At 39.1% G+C, this 18,200-nt stretch overlaps 2 protein-coding genes across 13 annotated transcripts in view; one reads left to right on the forward strand and one right to left on the reverse strand.

Moving 5' to 3' along the window:
• LOC128887216 (RING finger protein nhl-1) overlaps window positions 1-1,555 on the reverse strand; it is an 87,671-nt gene extending 86,116 nt beyond the window's left edge. For 4 of the 5 annotated variants that reach the window (XM_054142875.1, XM_054142874.1, XM_054142873.1 and 1 more), the window contains exon 1: window positions 1,506-1,555. The gene's annotated coding sequence lies outside the window, so the exon portion shown is untranslated. The other variant, XM_054142869.1, reaches the window with a different exon arrangement.
• Window positions 1-18,200, forward strand: part of LOC128887222 (uncharacterized) — a 35,129-nt gene that overhangs the window by 3,761 nt on the left and 13,168 nt on the right. For 3 of the 8 annotated variants that reach the window (XM_054142891.1, XM_054142892.1, XM_054142890.1), the window contains exons 1-2: window positions 1,585-1,969; window positions 15,616-15,674. In XM_054142891.1, the coding sequence (XP_053998866.1) occupies window positions 1,937-1,969; window positions 15,616-15,674 (92 nt within the window). In that variant the 5' untranslated portion in view covers window positions 1,585-1,936. Of the gene's footprint in view, window positions 1-1,584; window positions 2,014-8,072; window positions 8,283-13,648; window positions 14,268-15,615; window positions 15,675-18,200 lie in introns of those variants that run through there. The other 5 variants (XM_054142895.1, XM_054142897.1, XM_054142896.1 and 2 more) reach the window with 5 other exon arrangements.

Consider the following 18,200-nt stretch of genomic DNA (forward strand, 5'->3'; position numbering starts at 1 on the left):
TCGACGAGCTCGACAATAGCGTCCAGGTCACCGTCAAATCTCTGCCTAAAACACGGAGGTTCTCGGACGTGGTCTAAAAAGAGGGTGTCGAAGAGACTATTGGATGATGATTGAATTTTTAGGCGTTTTGGTCAAATTTTGTGGTAAAACACAAACACACTCGAAGATACTCGAAGATACTCCAAAAAGGGACCGATATGGAAGAGACTGGCTAATTTTTTAGGAAATTTGTTCAAATCCCAGAGTAAAACACGAACGTATTTCCTAAAAAGAGAGCAATATAGAAGAAACGATTGGATGATCATTAATTTTATACGTACAGTCAATCCCATAAATATGCGTACCCTTTATGTCTATTGACGAAGTTTGACTAAATTAAACAATAGTTTTGATATTTCAAAATGAATATTTCATTATAAATATGCATAAGAATAACAGATGTATATATTTATATGTACATCAACAGATTTATACAAACATACACTTTGAAACATCAAACCTACCATTTAATTTAAACAGATTTCTTAAATAGACAGGGTACGAATATTTATGGGACTGATTGTATTTCTTTCAAATCCCGTAGTAAAATATGAACGTACTCCCCAAAAAGAGAACAATATCATCGTGACTATTGGATGATTATTAACATTTGTTGGAAGTCTGAGCCTCCCAACATCTACCCTCTAGCCTAATATAAGAAGTGAGTCGAAAACGTCTCATATATCCACTTGCACATACTAACCAATTGCTAACTATTTTCTCTCCTCCTGGCCCTAAATATATCCCTCCAGTATTTTATTACACTACTCTAGTGCAAACAGATACGACACCTTTTAAACTCCTATAGCTGGGTCCTCCTCAACATATTCCGAGGTCATCTAAAAAATATTCGGTACTGTTAACACTGATAACTGACGATGACCCGTGCACTCTTGTCAAGGAAGATCGAAAGACCACCACCATCGATATACCTAAAAGGTGGAAAGTCAATGGTACTGTCGCGCTGCTTATGCATTCTTATCATTCACTATAACCGCGTCAACGATCCCCATGGACTCCGGTATCCGTTCCACTGCACCGCGTACAGCGGAAACGTGGTCGCGATCCTCGCGAACGATCACTTGCACTGATAGATCACGTGATTATACTCTCTTCCCGTATCTTCTCGTCTCCCTTTCCCTTTTCCTTTTCCCTTTTAACCCCCCTGGCAGGTGGACGGGATGAAGAGGAGAAGAGGGGGGGGGGGGTTGGGCGGCGGCTCCGCTAATCAACAGAGACAGGCACTTCGCGGAAACTAGGACACCAGAGCGGAGGCCGAACGACGCGCGAACGATAATTTTCTTCCGCGGCACTTTCCCGTTTACGGTTTACTTTTGTTTCGTGTACGTGTGCGATTTCTCCCGCGAGCCTCCCGTCGCCGTGGCCCTCGACGACACGAACACCGACGTTATCGCAAAACGTAAGGTGCGACGCGCTGCCGATTACGAGAGCTCAACGAAACGCACCGCGTTCGTCCGGGCCGGCTGGCCGCCCGTCTCAGAGTGAATGTCTTATTAGTTATTTCTGGCCAAGCTACTTCGTCGCTCTCTGCCTCCTACTTCGTCTTTTCTTGATCCTCTGCCCGAGCTTCCGCCCCGCGGCGGTTCGCACCGTCCCCGTCGCTCGTCTTCTTCCCCCTGTTCCCTCGCGCGAAAAAGCTACGCGACGACGACACCCTGACGCCAACGGCGAAAGTCATCCTTCGGCCGGCACTGTCCGAGGACTTTTTCGCGTCTCCACACCGTCCTTGAACTTACCCCAGCGACCAGTTCGTTTTCACGGCGTCTTTCGGAATTCGCGCGACGACGCCCGCTGGTAAAAGTGGACCGGACGCGACGGGACCCGAGGACGAATTCGGATCGTCGATCTAGAACGGGACAACGCGGGGATCTATGCGATGCGTTTGCGTTCGAAGTTAGAAGTCGAAGAGGTATAGCCGATGGATACTGAAAAACGGTATTCTCGAAGGAAGAGGTAGAGTCGATACTTTAACTGGAATAAAATTAAACAGAATCAAAGGGAAGAGCTTCTACTGCGAATTATTTGTAAGGCTGATTCTTCTTCTTTTAGTGGGCCTAATGTCCTCGCAGCTTTGTTTTCAAGTATAGCTTTATCTCATAATTCAATCGGAGCCTTGGAACATGGTCAAATAATTGAAAAGAAACAAAAATCCTATGCGTTACGCTACGTGTAACGGGCTGAAGGAGAATGAGATAATATTCTGGATTGCATATTTTCACTACCACAGTCTAATAACTTATAAAAAATGAATCCATCGAGGTTCAATATGTTGACTTTTACGTGACGTTTAGTTCGTTTTATATTGCCAGTTTTGTTTCTTATAATTATTAACAACTAAGTTACAATCCATCGAGCGACGTACAGCGCGTGTTTGTAAACAATCTCTGGATATCTTTTAAGAAATAATCAACAGAATACTTTTAAGGGAAATTTTATGATATCAATTACAAAATTGTTGAAACTAGTTGCTTCCCTGTCGTATGCATAGCTGTAACGATACGCGGAGCGTGTCTGATCATTATCTCATTCTACTTCAGCCCATTGCACGGGCCGTAACGCATGGGATTTCTGTTTCTTTTTAATTATTTAACCATGATCCAGGAGTTCGACCCTTCTGAAACTTTTACATGTGTCAGCTAAATAACCGATAATCATTTTTGGTAGGTATCACTCACAGGGTTGTTTGTAATTATTTATTTTCTACCCTTAATAATTAAAAAAATACCCTGAAAAAATATATGAGATGCAGTTTATAAGTACGAATACTTTCACCCTTTCTCTCTATGATCCTCTTCCACTTTTCCGTCGTATATACCGTCGCTATGAAATTTCTGTAGTTTCTTTTTTCATTAAATATATGCCGAATAGTAACCGGATCGGAGTACCTATCATTGATTTTTAACAAAAGCGATTCGCCAAATTGATAGCTGAAACTCCGTCAAACTGCGTTGCCACGAAAGCTCATGGATTTGCCGATGGAGTGTTTCATGATCGACGATATCCAAGCCCTTTTGAAATTCGATGTTGCGTTGACTTGTCACCTGTGATCAATTGGATCGCAAATGCAGCGACGATAGGTTGCGAAATTCGTCTAGAGCGATACCGTGCTGTTTGTTGATCGTGATATGAACATTTGCAGGGAAGCGTTTTGGTATCAAAAGACGAGTCCTTGTGTGCAACGAGAACCCTCGGTTCGTAACGTTAGGTAAACTAACTTGGCTATGATTTTTGGTTGAAATAATTTTCTATCAAAAATATAACTATTTATATAAAATATTTAAATATAAACTTGCTTATCGAGGACGAAAACTGTCATTCGCTTCTAATATGTCCGCTGATCAAAATTTGAACAATCGCTGTGGCTCGGAGAATTCAAATCAAACATTCTATAATTAGTTTGTGAGAGCATAGACGTACCGTTGTCCGACAACCAATTTCACTGCGCGAGAAAATTGCCACGTCGAGACCTTTCTCCTTAACCGACCAGCAAACAAAAGTTTGTGAATTTTAGAGGAATAAAAAATTAAGAACCTCTGGCTTAGCGGATCTACCGCGACGCGATAGCTGAGAAACCCCAGAGACACTGTGTTGGGTGTTTAGCAGTAAATTGCTGGAAGAGCATTCCGTGGCGCGAGCGAGTGCCACCTAAATTCAGAGTGGAACGTATCTTTTCAGTTGGAAGACAAAAACCAGTACACAGAAGATAGGCAAACGTTTCGTGCGGTTTCACACCCAGCACGAGGTGTACGATCTTCGTCGTGTGGATAGGATTTTTGGCAAGGAAACTTTAGAAACGACTTCATAAATTCCCCAAAGAGATGCTAACGCGTTTCTTGCTTCCAGACCGTTAGAAGATATAACATACTTTCACCGAAGTCTCAACCCTTTTTCTATTTCTGTGAAAATATTAATTTGCATAAACATCCGGAGGCTAGTCGTGAAATTTGCTCGTGTAACTTTCTCATGGAACTCAGCATCTGGTTGCACAAGATATTTAAAGTTATACAATCTACTTCAGAACTGGAATTATCCTACCTGTTTCACGCGTAGTTAGCGTAGTTAGTATCCGTGTCGCGGATCCTAGCACTTTCTATGAAACGATCCTCTCGTTGCTCCTATCTCAAGACGAACAGGATCAAAATTGCCTAACGACAGGTGGAAACGAGCGTAGATAATCGACAGGTTGGCTCATCCGCGACAACATTTTTTTCCTCCACGGACGTTTCATTAGTCGAGGTGGATCAGCGACAAGGGTTTTTCCCCGCTGTCGAAAGTTCGATCGTGCTCGATTCGCTGATTGCCTACGAGGTTCGTTTAAGTCGGATCGACTGGTCCGAAAGCAGCCCGCTCGAGTTCCCGCGATACTGTGGGCGCAGTCGATTAGCTGGAAAACATCGAGGGCTCTTTTTTCGTTCGTCTCGGTAACGAACAGAGGTTCGCGCCAATTGGAATAACGAAGAGGGATGTTCCTCAGGGAACGTTTAAATTGACTCAAACTTGACAGTGCTGATATTTTCGATCGTAAATGGTCTTAACACCACAAAAGGGACCCTACAAAAATTCAAACAAATTAGAGAAAAATAAGAAAAGACTCATTAATGATCTTAACGAAAGAGTATAAATACTAGAACGTTCTCTAATTAAGAGCGAGGGACTTTAGGATTTTAGTCATGAGGTATCGTGAATTCTAAATTCAAGAATTGAACGTGGTGTCTAAATTCGAGAATTCAAAAGGTTAAATTAATCGTCGTAACCTTTGCATTCCGAATTCATTAACACCGAGACGTTCGCAGGATTGTTTCCCTCGTCATAAATCGACGCGAATGCGCACGAAACTTCGCTATCGAGGATTCGCCAAAGTAATAACGACGAACTGGAAAAAGTTTCCGCTCGATTAGAGTCCTCGAGATTCATCGTCTCCTCCGAGATAAGCCGGTGACCGAGACTTTTAATATTCCCTTTGTTCGCCGTCCCGCGGACCATTTAATGGGAAAAAAGTTTTTTGTATTAACAATACCCCGTGTTTTTCTGGGATTTTTATTTCTCCTGTAATCGATACCCTTCTAAATCGATGCGAGACGCAAACGCTGACGTTTCTGTCCGACGAGTGGGACACCGGAGACGATAGAGGATCGCTAAAGTGTGTAATCCGTTGCCTATCAGGAAAGAAAGGGCTTAAAGATGACAAAGTGGCCAGCGCCGTGGGTTGCGACTTACAGGCAGCACTAACTCGACTCTTATATCCCTGTCTGCGGCTTCCTGTCTTTTCAAAACTCGCTGGTTATAAATGACAGAGTATCACGGAGTTCCCTTAAAGGCGTCCTTTGCGTGCCTCGCGGAAAAATTAAATTTTAAATAATGTATGCCGGGAGTCATTCCAAGTAAAATCGATCGATTTTTGCAGTCTAGGTCAAGGATTTTGGTGGAATTGAAATGTGCTGAATTTGGGGTGGTTTGTAACTACCCTTGGCCCTTATCAAAGCATGAAAATCTTGAAGAGTTTGTAACATGAATACTATGCAACGTAGAAAATGCAAATTTAAATACGTACTATGCACATTTTTCATTTATTTATTCGTGGGTTAGGATTCAAAAAAAAAATTCTATAACGAACAAATTTGTTTACAATAGGAAAGGTAACGAATTATAAGTAATAGTAGTAATAGTAACTGCAGAGTTACACATTATTATTGAATATCAGAACTCGAGATAGACAACCCTTGAAGATCCTATGTTAATAAAAAAAGTTAATCTGTATGCTGAGTTTATTTACATATTTTGAAGTATACCTTCTAAATATTTTGAAATAGGAGTTTCCTTATCATTCTTTTTAAGGCACAAATATAACTATTTAGCTTTTAAAAAAAATGTGGTTCGAGAAGACAATCTTTCCCCACGAAACCAGAAATAACAGGATTTCGGTGTGATCGATGTTCTCGAAGTTAAAAATTCATTTATGCAACTAGATTTTACGTCAAATATAATATAAATCACGAATTCGGAGGTACCGTATTTTCCAAACAAATTCAAAACCGGTAAAATGATGATTTGAACTACCCTCAATTTTACGTGGACCGCGTCACATTTCAATTTTGCCAAAATCCGTGACACCGAGCGCAAAATTTGATCGATTTGGCGTGGAATGGCCCGTAGATAACTCGCGCTCGACGTGATCGAAACTATCGGTGCGACGGCACTGGCTGTCTGTGACAACGAGTGAGTTAATTAATGAGACGTCGTTTATACTTCCACACGAAATGAAAAAAGGGTCTGGATAATGCGTTCCCGTTAATTACGAAATATTCGTCGGAACCAATTCGCAATAAACATCAATATTTACGGCTTTATCGAAATGGACATCTCTGTTTTTTATACTATTGTAGGAGTCTAAACGAAAAATAAGGCACGGGGATTCGAAACCACGATCCTCGGATCCACAATCGACCGCTTTACCTAACGAGAACAATCCCGTACCCTACGTTTCGTGTTCTTATTTGACTCCTTATTGTTTGGTATGGGAGGCGCGGATATTACACTATTCTATGTAGTATGCACTCTAATCGCGATTTTTACGAGTGTGCCGATTTAGTCCCTTAAAATTGTTAATTCATTCGAGCGTTGGCAATGCAGTAATTTATTTACGTTGAGATTAAGTTGCTTTTATAGATGATATTTATTTCATATAGGACAGCAATGCTTTCGCGAACGAAAATTATGCCATTTAAAATTCGTTTGAATCAATGTTCCCAATGAAATAACATTCGAAATATAGGGCTCTCAAAAAATGTTAAAAATTGAATGATTACTACATTTGATCATTTGCATTCGATATACCGAATGTAATCGGTCAACGAAAAATATTTATTTATTTAAAATTTGTTCGTGCCAAAGTTCCAATGAAATAACGTTTTAATGTAGGATTCCCGTAATATCAGAAATTCGAAAATAACTCTATTTGAATGTTCACGTTCAATATATTAAATACAATCTGCACTGCAAATACACGAGCATGAGTATCCAACGAAATCTGAATAAACGTGATGTAACTTGATCGAGTGGTGACGTAACGGCCCGTAAAGAGTAAAATCGTGTACACGTGACATCAAACGTCAGAATGTTAATAAGTATGACTTACCAAGAGTAGCTATAAGAGCTACGGAACGGCTCGATAATACAGAAACGGAATTGAGGAGAATGCTGCGCGATGCTTACTCAGACAGTTATTTCGGTTACAAACCGAGTAGAGGATACAAATGCGGAAGATCACAAATAGAAACGTGGAAATAGTTTCCAACGCAGGGGAAAACTCGAGAGAGAAGAAAAATTATCAAGACAAATTAGTATTATCAGTACATCCATTACGGTTCCTTTATTAGATACATTACGAAAAAGTGCACGTGTTACATGAAGCGATGGTGAAATATAGTCGATGGATATTTTCGTACCTGATTTTTCGAAATGACAAATAAAATATAAAATGTTGAAACCCAGGAAGATAAATATTTTGCGGTGCTTTCGAAAGTAGGTCGGAAGGGCACGAATATCTGCAGAAAGGGAGTCGTAATATTGGGAAGATATACAGGAAAACGAATCTTATAATCTAATTGTACGACTATAAATAGTGCCAAGGAGGTGATTGCGAGCAGAGGGAATGGTTATTACTATGAGTGAAATGAGGAGTTATATCGCGGATCTGGATGAAGATATACGAGAGAGCTGTCTTGTTGATAAGGCAAATAAAACGAAAATATCCATTATAATCGCGCAATCCAGATCGCGTCGACTCGTGTAATTCATCCAGCAGCGACATGGCCTATCGAATTTTTATATACCCGCGTTGTATGATGAATTATCGACGGTCTGCTCTCGACTTTGTTTCGGCGCTGACAGCGACGATCTGTCTTCCGATTCGATACAATGTACGGGGCACGATGTCCACCAGCGTTCTGGCCCGTGCAGTTTGCGGTCGGGCGCGTACGCGGCCGGCTGCCAAAATGACAGAATCATAATTAAATATTGAATTATTATCGGGTTCGACCGCCGCGCCATTAGCTCGGATTGTCACGAAATTCTGTTGTCGCGCGCGATTTGTCCGCGCTGGTTAAATAACAACCATCCGGGGATTAGAATTTCGTTTCGATTCAGCGGAAACCGAACGCGAGGAACGGCGAGCTCCAGCCGCAACTACGAGCATGGAAGTCTCGATGTGACTCGAAATTTTCGTAAATTTTGGAAACATAGTGTATTCATTTTTTATTGTATCGTAAAATTTGAAGTGAATAGAAAACACTTTTACACTTTCACGGAAAAAATATTGAAACATTATTTAAATAAATTGTGGGTTCGACCATCCACTTCAACTGTATTATTAAATATTTGAAAATATTTTATTAGATATCGTAAGTGAATAGAAACTTTAGTAAATTGTCATCAAAAGGTATGTCATTAATAGACTGCGGATCTTTATGCATTTATAGGAAAATTGAATGTGCATGAACCTACAAAATGCAAACAATATGCAAGAATATAAGAAAGATTGAAAGTAAAGTTCGTGTTATAATATTTGCAGAATAAAATAAATTCCTATTTAGGTAAAATTTTTGTAGGCACGTTCGCGAAGATTTTATTTTGCATAAAGATCCGCAGTCTAGTCATTAATGAACCATTAAGATACAAAACTGGAAAGAAAGAAAATTCCCTTTTAGACAGAGTACAAAATATGGTAATAAATTACTATTATACAACATAAGGTATAAATGTTCTTTAAATTTATTATGAATACTGTAACCAGTATAATATTCTGAGTGCAATCTCTTCAAACTCGTTGTCTATAATACGAATAACTATTCAATTAAGAGCGAAATCGAAAGGCACTGAGAACGGGTTAGGAGAGTTACAATTCTTCTGTCTTAATTGGTCGCAATTGGTGAATAGATGTGCGAGAAGCCAGCAAGAAAACCCCGAAATCTCGGAAGTTTTAAGCCGTGTTAATAATTCACGTCGCGATTCACTGATAAATTAATGTTTACGGCCGATATTTCCGCGAGCGTTTAATCCATTCCGCGATATCGGGTCCCGCGAAGGAAACTTTCGTCGGCTACGAAATAATTTCCTAACCACTTAACGGGATTAGCGTTGCAATTTCGCAACGAAGTTTCGCCTACATAGCACATTAATCGTTTCTCGTGTCTTGATAAAATAAACGGGTACCCGCCCCGTTCATTAGCGAGACAAACCCTTGCTTGCTCCCTTGGATTATTTTTTAACAGTGTTCAGGCCACGCAGACTTACTTGGAATTTTTTGGAGGACTAATACAAAATTGATGCGAGTTCATCGGTTTCTCAGTTTATTAGTTAATGGGACTCCGCATTAAACATCAAAGAACGTATTTTCAGCAGAAATTCGATTTAAAATGGCTGCCCCAAAAACAGGAGGCTCGTAATACTTGGAAGACTTATGCAAACTCTATGAAATACCTCTCAGCCATCTCATCTCCCTGAAGAGTTCTCATTTCCAAATAGAAGTAATGAAACGTCTATTGAAATTATCGAGAGATTGCATATCAGCCCTGTCGCGCGCCAGCCATTCACAGAGATCTTTTGCTGCAATCTTTGCTTATCTTCGAAACTCATTACCCACGGATGACGGTTCATCCCCAACTTATTCGCCCGTTAAACGAGAATTATTTATCTTAGACCGTCCTAAAGACAGAAATTAAATAAAAATATCCCGGTCGCTGCTACTCCTGGCTGGTTACAAACTCTATCTTCCTATTTGTATTTTGATTCACCTAAATTTCATTTACTCAACGGTATCTGGATGCACCCTCTGGCAGAGGAAGTAAAAGAGGACCGGACAAAGGATACAATGAAATTAGGGAAAAGAGAAGAAAGGAGAGAACAATCGGTATGCTACGAAAGAAAATCGTGAATTACGTATTACAGAGATCACAGACCGTTTAAATGCGGGGAAAATATCACAATAGAAGTGGACGAGCGTTACAAAATCGCGGTGGCGTACGTGACGATGCAATCCGAGCAATTGCAAACTACAACGGAAACTAAATTCCATAATGGAAACTCAATTTATGCAGAATATCGAGGCAATTTAACAGTTGATTTATTATTTTATACGGCCATTAGATGCAAAAAATAATTCTATTTCTTTACATTTAATTATTTGTAACTCTAGTTTAGATAGACATATTTACTGACTATTTTGTGATGTTAAACAACCAGCGTAGTATTATAGTACGATTGAAAGTAGTACGAGTTTTTCTTGATAAATAAACGATTAGTTTACGTTAACTCTTTAAAAGGTGATTTCTTTTCTTTTTCAAGGATTTCGGTGATTGTTCCTCGCACACCGCAGTGCGCAAAAATATTTCCTACCGCGGTCTCGGAAGGGAAAACAGATCTCCTAAAACGAATCGCGGAATAGATTCCCTTGAAATCACTTTCCGCAGTAAACGGCCGCACACGTTCGACGCTTTTCACGGTGGCTGCGAGCGCGACGGTACTTTGAAATTGTTTGCGGATTAGGGCGGTTTGTATTACGGAAATTTCTGAAAATGTACGAACAGCCACGCTGCAACGACAGAATTAATATTGAAATTAATTTCCGTGGAACTTGGCGAGAACGCGACATCCAGCGAGGAAAAGTTAATTATTCACGTTTCTGTTGCGCCGGGAATCCGCTCTTCCTCGAAGTTCTCAACATTGATTAAGATAATAGCAACTTTTAATGAATGTCTGATGAGACCAAGATTTAAAAAAAACTTCCCCGCCAGCCGCAGTTACACGTTTCAGCCGCGTGACGATCATTCTTTATTGTCTCGGAGTGTTCTGTACGACTTGTAGCTATTTTTCAACGTGACTCGAGAATTCCTTTGGAATCGTTTGAGACCAGTTTTGAATTTGAATTTCATTGGATTTGAGTTCGACGAATGCGTGGGATCTGCGAGAGGGAAATAGTAGGATTCGTTGAATAATAAACAGAGATATAGTAATTATACGTGTATAACGTATTACACATATTAATTAAAATTATTTCTTAAATTACATTATGTTGGAATATATTACAAATGTATGTATTACTTTTATATACTACACATTTTGTAATATATTCATATTAATAGAAACAATAATGCAAGTTGCTTTGAATAAAATATTTATAAAATTATGTTTCTCCAAGCTTGGAGCTCCACGTCTGTTATTCAAATCTTGATTCAATGTTTAAGAAGTTTTATTTCTATTTAAAAAATGTACAAGTGACTATGTAATTGTATTTACTGTGAGTCAGTGGTGGATTATGTATAGTAAATAGTATTGTAAATATTTAAAGATAAATAAGGAATTCTCATATTTCGTGGTCCGTCGTCGCGAATTTACCGAGTGCCCGAATTGTCACGGCCCTGATTGCTATTTTTGCTATCGTCCGCGCGTTATTTATAACAACAGACTTATTTCACCGCTGACACGACTTCTATCTGTCGCGAAGCTTCAAACCTTCGGATTGACGTTGGAAGCACGCTGCGTTGTAATCGTCCATGCAGTTTCTTTATTCTGGTTTGGTTGCGATCTCAAAAATTACACTAAATCCTATTTGCTTCGATATAGTAACTTTCACCTATCGCCTTGAGAAAATTTGTTGCCGTGAACTTTTTACATTCTGAATTGAAGTATATTTATTTTACGTTGTACGTATCCTTCTATTCTAAATTATATTTTCTGTTTTAACTATTTAATAAAAATTCTAATTATTGTACGAGTGCAAAAGACTGTTTCATGTCTTATCTGTTCGGACATTTTGAACAAGTTTTCGAAGATTTAGGTTTCCATGTTATCGAGCTCGAAAGAAAATGCCAAACATTACTCTTATTCTAGTAGTTTCGCGAAACTACAGATTCTCTTTACTCGAATAATTTAAGAAAACATACAGAACTCTCCTTCAAGTATATCGAATAGATTTCAAATCGAATGTCTACTATTTCCACATACCTCGCCATCGTTTCAAATTTATATACTTCTCGAACGATGTCTCTCGTCATTTATTACATCTCTCTGTTGAATTTGGCATATCGTTTCACCCATCTATAGATCGAGAAAATATTTGCTTTTCCAAGATAGTTTCGGAACGCGAAAGCGGAAAACATTTAATAACAGCTCGTCTAGGCCTTGGGAAATGACGTATTCCAATTCAAATACGAGCACACCACGCCATCTCAATTTCATTTCTACAAACCAGCACCGTGTTCGGTGCGGGGCGCGTATTCGAATATTTCTTTGTCGAATTCTTCCAAATTCGCAGCGATCGCGGGATATCGCGATATCTTCAGGTACAGTGATTGAAAACTTTGATCAAAATGCATGCGCCTATTGTTCGGACGCAGACCAAACAAAGAACAAGAGGAAAAATCGATGCCGCCTTCGGATCTCGTCATCGCAGTTAATTTTGGTAAAAGCCTGCTCTCAAAGGCGGTTTCCTGCTTCTCTACGAGTCGCGCATAAATCGTTTCGACTTTTTATTGTACTTGTCGCGGGGAATCGTTCTCTCGTCGCTTCTCTAATTACCGTTGAGTTTCCAAACGTCTCGTGGCGGGGAGGCTTTAATCACTATCAGTGAATATAAACATTCAGCGAATGTGTGAAATAACTGAGCAATGAAATGTACAGGGCGAGAGTTGACAAATGAGTGTTGCAATCGTTTCGTCGTATGATTTTGAATTTTCTCTGTATAGAGTCGTAGACAATTCATTGCATCAAACGAGAACAGTATATTTATGAATATTCTTCATAGTTAAAGAGTTGTTTAATATATTTCTCAGAGTTATTTCTAGAACTCTTTAATATATTTATATTTAATATATTAGGGGGGCCGAAAAGTAATGTCATTTCTTTTACATTAAATTAAAACAAATACATTCTTAATAAATTTCTATTTTTAATCAATTATGTATCATCCTCGTTATCGACGATCTTTTGCCATTTAGTGTGCAAATTTTCAATGTTGGAAAAATTGATGAGCTGAATATTCCTTATAGCGGTATTATATTGTAATATCCAAAAGTAAAAATAATACTTTATAGAGGTTTTCCATACGAATGCTTCACGATCGTGATTCTATTTTAAAATAAGTTACATTCGAAGGGGTTAACGAGCTCCTCGTTCGTTGAACGACGCAGCGATCGTAAGAATCCAGCTGGTGCATGTTCAGCTGCCATTGAGTGCAGTGTATGTAATACAGTTGTACTTTAAAAAACGAGCTTTATCTACCGTGCTGTCAGGCTTAACCACATCCGTGCGTTTACGGTAGTTTGTGGTTTCGTGTCCCGTCCACCTACACTTTCGATAACATCTCGGGGTCTCGCCACTTACTTTTTATTTCTGTAGCTTTCCTATCGATTGCGCTATTGTCCAATGCTCGCGCAGATTGTACTTTCGCCATGCTCTTAAATCACTCGAAGAGCTGACTTTGAAACTATACAATATTGGCTCTCAATTGTGTCCACAATATCAAGCTTATTTATCGAGCATTTTCATGTTTATCAGACTTTACTAGTTCTATTGACCTTTCTAAAAAATACATAACTTGAACTAGGTTTTCTCCTGTTAAAGAGATTTTTTTTTTTTCTTTGGACAGCTTTGAGGAAATATTTATGGTTTTCTTGCAACCACAGTATTCAATTCGGTAGAAATATTTTAATGACATCAAGCAACAAGGATATTAAAAAAAAGGAGTATCCCTTTAAATTATTATGTCAGTTAGCTCGTTCAACATGCTTGGGTTTGTCAAGTAAGAAGATTGCATCGATCCCACCCACGTTGCATCACGGATTCCCCAGAAAGTCTATGCGACGTTAATGCGAGAACAATGCGTCATCACTGTAATTCAGAAAACTGACCCAAGGTTCCGTCGAACCGTTGGATCTATTCACAAATGCACGACAACATGGTCTCGCAATACGTCGGTCCCTATTCAAGACCAAGAAACGCTTCGAGGGCTCCGAGGGTTAATTACAATTTGGAGCGTTCCTGTGTATAAATCAACGTGAATGCGAGTTCACGGCAATTGTACCTGGTAACTCTGTGCCTGAATAATAGCGAAGACGTCACGTCCGCGTTGTACATCCAGTTGCTTTGCAAGTTTTAAGCGTGTCGTGGATTTAAATGTCAACGTATATAAAAAATAAAAGAGAAACAAAATTGTAAGTCGGAGAATTAACTTTGGTTAGTTCTGGCTCACTTGTGACCTATGATTAGGCTATAATATATGGATTGGAATGAGAATTGTTTCAATTTTGTACACCATTTTTCGGAATATATTCTATGTATATGTTTGATGTATTCTATGTAATTAATATAGACAATTATTTTAATTTTGTGCATTATTTTTCAGAATATATTCTATGTAATGTCGAGTACATGACGTTATTCTATGCATCTTATGATACATATGTTACATGAAATATATTCTGAAAAATGGTGTATGAAATTGAGACAGTAATATACATGTAGTATATAGCTATTGTTTCACATAAAATGCTTGCTTTTCAAAGTCATTTTCTGCAGGCAATTTTATATCACACGAGATTTAGGAACTCCTCGTAAATTTTAATATCATAGCTCGTACTTCTGTCTTTCGGCCAATAAACACACAATTGACAACGTGGTTACTGTTCGTATCGAATGAAATCGCTTTGAATATTAGCGAGCTTTCTATGACGATTTGTAGCTATTATACTCTCGGTCACTATCATCGGAAACTTCATTACGTGGTTATTCATATCAATGGTCATTCATCTCGCACCTTACGGATCCCCTAATCGTTAATAACATCAGGACTTAATTATCCACCCATCACGCATTGGCAGACCAATAATCATCAATCCAACAATACGCTCCGACCCAGGTTCACCCGGTGTTCGCGTCCGGTCCGTAATATGCTAGACCCAATGAGCCATAAATTCCTCTATGCGATCGAAAATTATCGTTTAATCATCCCGCGCACGCTAAAACTTTTGTCCGCGTTCTGTTCGTTCGAAAGGTATGCCTTTGGTGCGGCGTACTGTGTTCGGAAATTTCACGAGGCTGGACAAATTGTTATATTTGATATTTCTAATTCATTTCTGTTCGTTTATAAGTGTCTCAGAGATCAAGGGACGCGTATGTGATATTTTCTAATCTTTGGAAGTAATCTTTCGGAAGTAGTCTCGTTTTCTATGTGTTCAAAATACATATACCAAGACCTACGCAATGGTCCAATACTTCAAATAGCTATACCCAACGATCACGAAACTAGATTGTTATTTTTCGAATCTTCTACACACAAATGACGTTTCGTCAACATATTCGAAACTACAACGAACAATCTGCACGGCGTGACAATAAACCTTCTCGCTAATTGAAATGCCTAAATAAATACAATACAGAGCTTAATCTGGATTTAAACGTCAAAAAATCATTTTAGGTGGTTTTTGGGGAATTTTTGGTCACCAGTGGTCGAAAGTTCCCAAGCGCAAGTCGGCCGAAATTATCGTTCTCATTTGTCAACAGGCGGACGAGGAATTGCTGGAACACGAGGCGGAGGCAATCAGGACCCTCGAGATCCAAGCGTAAGTGGAGCGTTTATAATCCACAATTTTTTTTTCCCCACCAAAGCTCGGGTGTGTGTGCTCGCGAGAAAAAACGTTCCGCGCTATTATTTATTTACATAGACCAAGGAGGACGGGTGTGTTATCAGAGAGCGGTACGCGCAAACGTAAAAGCACCGTGGCGCATAAATCGCCACGGTTTAGTTACGTATTCATGAATCTCGAAATTCGCCGGCTAGAAAAACCCCGTCGAGAGGGAAAAGTGATCCCCGCGAGCTCGCGCAGGCACGCACACGTCTCGTGAATCCGATCTCGAAATAGTTTGATGATCGCCGATCCGTAATTTTAGTCCAAGGTGTAGGTTGAATGACGCGTGATTCGAGGCTGCCAGGGAAACGGAGATTACGACGATGTCTCGAGAATTTTTGAACGGAGTCGATCGATTTATTCCAGTGATTGCGAGATTCGGTTGATTCGAGGCTCTGAGTTTCTACGTGCAATGGTTGATTACAGTGGTTGACTGACGCTTAGTTTCTTACAATTGAAACTATTAAGGAATGTAACGAGTTTGCACCAGTATGATATTTATTATAAACTTCAGCAGTATAGGAAATCTTAGAGCGAGTGTTTTCCAAGCCATGACCTCTTCATGAAACCGAAGTAATTCTGAATAAAGTGATTCTAGATATAAAAGATTCAAGATCATTACAATTTAAGTTGGTTGAATGGCTAGAGAACTCGAGCTTTGGAATAAATATTTAGTAGTACATAAAAGTTAAACGAATTTTTTAAAAATTGAGAATGAATAATGTTTAATAATGTTGATGTCATTGGTTCGATGATTTGATTCTCTCTGTACATGTTGTAAATGCGATTGGACGTGCTGGTGGACTATTACCACGGACTCGAATAACTTCGGTGTCACGGAAGCGTGTACACGTCGAAAATTATAAGAAATATGGCGAATATTAGGAAAACATATACACGTCCATTATATGTATAATGCATCATTCACGTGTTATATATTTTCACGCGAGTGGATCGAATGCGAACGAAGTTTTTTCATGAATTTATCGGTCTAATATTTCTACGCATTAACAAAGAGTTATTTTTCTACACGTCGTCCATTATCTTCTGCACACATTTGTCAGAGAATTGGCAGTTTTTAATGTTGGTACCCGCGAGCATTCAGGATGTGTGGGAGGATTCCCAAAGCATCGGTTGCCTTTCCTTAAAAGATATATTTATAAAATAATTCTTGAAACTGACAGTTCAGAAATTTTAGACCGTTAAAATCTCACCTGGAATATTTCAAGAAATTTACAATCTTATATTACAAGAAATTTTACCACGTGTCAAATTGGACCCATCCTGCGTGGGAGGGTTCTTGAACCATAGGTCGTTTTTCTCTGCTTCGTAAATAGCGTTTACAGAAAGATAGGCGTCGGACGTAATGAAATAATAAACAGCGCGCGAAGGCGTGCCAGAATGCTTCGTATGCTTTTGTCGTATTAACTTTGATCTCCGTCATGTCTTTCAACGATTTCTCGTCGAGTTATCCTGTCCGTGGGGTAAGTCGGTCGTGGAACAGCGTCGGAGACTTGGACGCGTTACGATGAACTTATGTGAGCCAACAAGGCCATAGTTCTCATAAATAGGCATGCAGAATGGCTAAGACTCCCTCATGGCTCGCATTTCACACGAAATTGGACAGTTTTCGGTGCACTTAGTTAAGGAAATCTCTATTTAAACCTTTATGTCTGCATTCGAGGCACGCGTTTGCTGGTTTCATAATTTTAATTTAGAATTTTTGATGAAACGAAGTTGAATTTCAACAGCTTTAATTAGGATTTCCAGTGAATTATATTGTTTGTCAGTCGAGGTACTTGTTCCTTTTGTAAGAGACATTTATTTTTATTTGCTAAATATTTTATTCAAATATTTACATTCGCGAATACAACAAGATAGAGTATATTATTAACTTTATTATTGGCCTGTCCACGAGAAAGCCTTCGGATATCCACCACCCACCCACGACTAACCGCGAACGTGTGTATGACTTACTTATTCCATTTTTGACACGTTTCCAATAACTGTCGTATATTCTCATGCATATCTCCGCATGTGTCTGTAATTTCGAGTCATTTTTCTTCATTAACTATGCAGCAGCTGGACACGTTTTAGCGACACATTCAGAGGAAAGAAAATAAAAGAAATTTCCGTTTATTATGTTGAACTCGCTCAATAAAACTGGCGCGAAATAAATGTAAATTTGTTTAGCATCGAAGAGGAGAAGCTGAATAATTAAATAATTAAATAATTACTCTCGTTTGCTCCAAGGCGAGAAAAATTACATTTATTTCGCATTCATAATACAGAAGTCCTGAGCTTCGTTTTCTCCTCTGTTCATTAGCTGCCATTGTGCTCGAAATTCGGTGGGCACGAGCTTACAATTATATCTCGCCATTGCACCATAATTATGACAAGGCTATAATGGCATTCTGATCTCATTTATTTACTCACCATTGTATTTTACTTAACGAGCGC

Source organism: Hylaeus anthracinus, unplaced genomic scaffold (genome assembly GCF_026225885.1).
Source record: "Hylaeus anthracinus isolate JK02 unplaced genomic scaffold, UHH_iyHylAnth1.0_haploid 11985, whole genome shotgun sequence".
Classification (NCBI taxonomy): domain Eukaryota; kingdom Metazoa; phylum Arthropoda; class Insecta; order Hymenoptera; family Colletidae; genus Hylaeus; species Hylaeus anthracinus.